The sequence below is a fragment of the Cebus imitator genome, unplaced genomic scaffold (assembly GCF_001604975.1).
Source record: "Cebus imitator isolate Cc_AM_T3 unplaced genomic scaffold, Cebus_imitator-1.0 Scaffold277, whole genome shotgun sequence".
Classification (NCBI taxonomy): Eukaryota; Metazoa; Chordata; class Mammalia; order Primates; family Cebidae; genus Cebus; species Cebus imitator.
This window is the reverse complement of record NW_016107592.1, coordinates 2,723,347-2,728,561: the sequence shown is the minus strand read 5'-3', so window position 1 is coordinate 2,728,561 and position 5,215 is coordinate 2,723,347. Positions and strand designations below refer to the sequence as shown.

Genomic DNA, 5,215 nt, shown 5'->3' with positions numbered 1-5,215 from the left:
AAAAAAAAAAAAAAAAAAAAAAAAAAAAAAAAAAAAAAAAAAAAAAAAAAAAAAAAAAAAAAAAAAAAAAAAAAACATAAAAATGGGGGCTAGGAAAAAAAATCACTCTTACACCCCATCCACTAAAAATTCAGTAGGTTAACATTGTGGTTAAAAGCTTAGACTCTGGAGTTAGACTGATTGTATGACCTTGAGCAAGTTACTTAACCTCTTTGTGCCAAAATTTCCTAATCTGTAAAATGAGAATAACCATAATACATGTTATAAGAATCAAATGCAGTACTGCCAGCAAAGAGCTTAGAATAGTATTTAGCACATAGTAAATGTTCAAGAAATATCAGCTATTATTGTTACTAGCTTTTAAAAGGATCAACCTGGCCGAGGCTGAATTCTGTAAATAGAAAAATTCCTATGTTAGAAATCTAAGGTGAAAACCAGCTCAAATTTCCATTTTAAGCCAAGTAGAAGGCTCCAATCTTGTGCTGGCAGCTACTTTTCATTCACCTCAAGTGTTGAATCAATGGGAATACTGCCACGTCAGAAGTCACATACTGATTTATATGGTAGGTATTGTGCTAGGACACTCATTTCTATGTCCCTGGCAACATCTAAAATTTAGTTAATCTCAGATTCATGGGAAGACAGATATATATGAATAAACTGACACACTATGGTAAATGCCACATAGAGGCCCTGAGTGCAACAGGGAAAGAAGAGAGCCATATTCTCTCCTGTCTGGAGGGATCTCAGAGAACCTCATGGAAATTGAGGAGGTTCTTAAGGATGGGCAAAACTTGAACAGATTGAGAAGGGAATGAAAGGAAGTATGGACAAAATACATGGATCAAGTCAAGGAGTGAAGTAGAATGAACCCTGACTTCAGGGTTAGAATCTGCATTTAAGTTCCAGCTGTGAGACCTCAGAGCAGCCTTTTTCTCAGCTGTCAAATGAAGATAGTATCATCTATAATATCATGTTTGTATGATACTCATATATTAATACAAGTGCTTTTTAACATACAAGGAATTATGCAAATATAAGGAGGGTTACTCTAGAGTAAGCTTCGAAGCCTTACTAATCACTTTCTAGAATATCAATACCAGCTCCCCAAAAGTACTTTCTTTGAATCAAATTCCCTAAAAAGCCCCAACAGAGAATGAAAACTACTAGTCAAACATAAAGATTATGAGGTATCGTAAGTTGAGGAAGCATTTTTCAAAGGGAAGAAAAAAATGGGAGTAGATTCCTTCAGGTTTTGCCTGAGAAAATGCAAAGGAAGATGGGCCTTTTCACTTAACATCAGAAATCCTAAAAAAATATTGGAAACCTGCCAGATAATGCTTGAGTAGGATTAACAGTGGCAGATCCTGATCTACTGCTCAAGAACCTCTGCCCTAAAAAGATACCATTGCTGTAATCACAATCACCATAGGGCTCAGAGAACCAATGGAACCAAAAGCTGTATTATCAACCAACTCCACAGTGAATTTGATATTTGTCAGAGTTACTCGTATAAGAATGTAAAACCCATGAGAAGAAAAAAAAAATGGTCTATGGTAAACTTGAAGCTGAATCCTAATTTACCTGAAAGTGTAGTTCCCAGGGACGAGTTTACTTAGTTTTAATATTGCCGTATCTTCAGAAATCTTCTCTTCTCTCAGAGGCCCTTTAAGTTCTTCCCAATGGTACTGAACGATTTTATCATCATCAATGCTTTCTTGACCATAAAGAAACATCAGTTACAACATGAGAACGCTTGGTCTTAGCATTTATCCAGTTTACACAAACCAGGGCAACTACCCAGAGATTTGAAGCTAGGAAAACTTCATGAAATTATAGACTATCTCTCCAGAATGTTTCTTCCCTAGGAATACTGGGTCATTCTGCCTCTCTATGTATATTCCACTGTGTAGTTTCCCAAGGACTCCAACACAGGAAACCTCTGGTTAAAATGCTACTGTATGATGAAAGAAAAGTCAATAATTCTTAAACACATGAAAAAATACTCAACCTCATTTAAAAGAAATGCAAATTAAATTTATACTTGAGATAGCATTTTTTAACCTATCAAATTGGTAAAGACCAAAATTTCATAACACATTACATTGGTAAAGGTGTGGAGAAAGAGGACCTCTCATTAGTCACGTATAAGCATAAACTGACACAAACTCTAAAATGAGTAATTTGGCAATCTTTATCTTTGCCCCTGCATTTCTTCTATAAATTTATCCTACAAATATACTTGTACATGTGTTAAACATTATGTTTACAAGATCATTCATTAGGCAAGTGATCACTGGGTAAAGGCTCCTCGGTCAGGCGTCCTAGTTACTCATCTTGCTATGATTGGAAGGAACTTTGGTTCCATGAATGAAAATAGCAAAAGAATGAAAGTAATCTAAATGGTCATCAATAGAGATTGATCAAAAACAAGTAAGAACTTGTAAAATGAAATTATATATCTATACGATGGAATGCTACTTAGTCTTTTTTTTTTTTTTTTTTTGAGACGGAGTTTCGCTCTTGTTACCCAGGCTGGAGTGCAATGGCGCGATCTCGGCTCACCGCAACCTCCGCCTCCTGGGTTCAGGCAATTCTCCTGCCTCAGCCTCCTGAGTAGCTGGGATTACAGGCACGCACCACCATGCCCAGCTAATTTTTTGTATTTTTAGTAGAGACGGGGTTTCACCATGTTGACCAGGATGGTCTCGATCTCTTGACCTTGTGATCTACCCGCCTAGGCCTCCCAAAGTGCTGGGATTACAGGCGTGAGCCACCGCGCCCGGCAACTTAGTCATTTTTTTTAAAAAAGAATAAGCATCTTATGTGTTGATTCAGAAAAATTCTCCAACATACAAAAACAAGCATCACACACAACAGCATATACAATGTGCTTTCATTTGTGTAAATACGAGAGGACTATATATGTATTTTCTTATACACATATAAAATATCTCTAAAAAGATACATAATACCATTGGTTGTCTGGATGAAACTGGTTAGGAGACAGGGATGGTATAATTATTTTCACTGTATACATTTGCATATTATTTAACTTTGACCTGTACAAAACTGTAAAATAAAACAGTACAATGTGAGCCCTTTCTACCACACTCTATCACAAGGGATTCTTCCTGTTCTCTCTCATACCTCTTGGCCTGCTATCATCCTCCTAGTCTCCTCTTCTTGCCAGCACCGCCAACGTGAAATGCTTAACCTTGTTAGAGGGTCCTCTGCTAAAGCTGTGACTGCCTCTGCCAAAAACCATCATGGTACCAAGACAGTCAGGGTAAAACGACCTTAATCAGTCTCCAAAAACAAAAAGGCAAATACTGGTGAAAGGATAGGTCTGAAACCTCCTGCACCATACAGCCATGACTAGGGGCAAAGACCCAAAAATTCTCTCATGTCACTCATTGGATGACACTACTCTGAAGAGTAAAATATTAAGGAGCCCAGATCAGGGTGTGGAGTGCATTCTGTGAGTGTCTCCAGGAAGAGGCTGATGAGAATCTTGTTAGGCAAGTCACAGCTGAGTAAAAGCTCCTCAGGCCTCCCAGTTACTTACCTTGCTATGATTGGAAGGAACTTCAGTTCCATGAATTAAACAGGCAACTCCATCTAAGCAAATCTGAAAACCAGTGAGTTTCAACTAAAATCATGCTAACTACCTGCATAATCTCAGTTTCTTACCATCTCAAAGCAGAAATATTACTTCAAATAGGCTACATGGGTATTTTAAAGAAGGCCTGTCTGGTATGTTGCTTTTCAGTCAGTTGCTTCAGATGGTTGTCCTTCCCCTAACACGGTCAAGATGACTGGCCTAAACAGAACACAGACATAGCTGGCCCCATATCTTCTACTAGAGTTTTCTACCAGAGTATACAGTGAATGTTCTTCTAAAACATCATACTTAGATAAGTACTCACGACTGCCATCAATGACTGTAGAAGTGGTTGGCAAAGAGATCTCCTGGAACTGAGGTGACACAATAGCAATGGGGGGCCGATTCTTACGGGGCTCTGCAAGAAAGTGACCCAAAAGAAATTGGGAAAGGGACTTTAGAAATTACAGGAGGAACAGGCTGTATCTGAGAGGAGTATAAATCAATTTCCATTACATCAGTGGTTCCTAACCTTTTTGGCACCAAGGACCAGTTTTGTGGAAGATAATTTTTCCATGAACAGGGGGTTGGGGTTGGGGCTTGGGGTACAATGCATGGTTTGGGGATGAAACTTCCACCTCAGACCATCAGGGATTAGATCCTCATAAGGAGTGCACAACCTAGATGCCTTGCATGTGCAGTTCACAATAGGGTTCACACTCCTGTGGGAATCTAATGCCATCACTGATCTGACAGGAGGCAGAGCTCAGGCAGTAATGCTCATTTGCCTGCCACTTACCTCCTGCTGTGCAGCCCAGTTCCTAACAGGCCACAGACTGGTACTGGTCAATGGCCTGGGGGTTGGGGACCCCTGCATTACATAATGATTGAAGCATCACCACACAGGGGAGTCACAAGACCGGACTGCCATCTGTCTAACATAAGACACTTCTGAGTATAAAACTTCTTCCAAATCTGACCATTCCTAAGACCATGCCCTGTGTATTCTTTCAATGCTCATGTGCTATCTAGTCGATGAAAAGTAATACAGCAGCAAGTGACTGGTTTCAGCCAAGCCTGACTAGATAAGCTTTGGGCAATAAAGGCCTTGGCGAGCAAACTGTCCCTTAGTACAGACTGTGCTGAAAAGCTGATGGGTGGTTTCTCAACCATCCCAGAGCTCATTGTGTGTGAAGTAACTATGGTTAAGTGACGGAAGGTCACAAACCACTCTGGTCCAGCCAAATGACTGTGAGCTACAAACCCAGTGGCCTTTTATTTGCAAAATGATCAAATGGTTTTGATGCTGATCACATTTTTAAGAAGGTGAAAGGGTTATCTTGGATACAAAGTTCAAGGAATGAAAAGAAAATCTATTACAAACAAAGAAAACAGCATTGAGAATTTATGCTGTATATGTACCACTGTTCATAGTGTCTGGCTGTGTCTCCACCCAAATCTCATCTTGAATTGTAACTCCTACAATTCCCACGTCATGGGAGGAACCTGGTGGGAGGTGATTGAATTACTGGGGCAGGGGGTTCTTTCCTGCACTGTTCTCATGATATTGAATGAGTCCCATGAGATCTGATGGTTTTTTTTTTTTTTTTT

At 39.4% G+C, this 5,215-nt stretch overlaps 1 protein-coding gene across 1 annotated transcript in view; it reads right to left on the bottom strand.

Annotated features, from left to right (window-relative positions):
* The window catches only part of KIAA0319L (KIAA0319 like), a 131,002-nt gene that overhangs the window by 26,665 nt on the left and 99,122 nt on the right, over positions 1 to 5,215 (bottom strand). Inside the window, exons 8-9 of the mRNA XM_037728714.1 lie at positions 3,930 to 4,022; positions 1,585 to 1,717 (exon numbers count right to left, since the gene is read on the bottom strand). Coding sequence (XP_037584642.1) covers positions 1,585 to 1,717; positions 3,930 to 4,022 — 226 coding nt within the window. The remainder of the gene's footprint in view (positions 1 to 1,584; positions 1,718 to 3,929; positions 4,023 to 5,215) is intronic.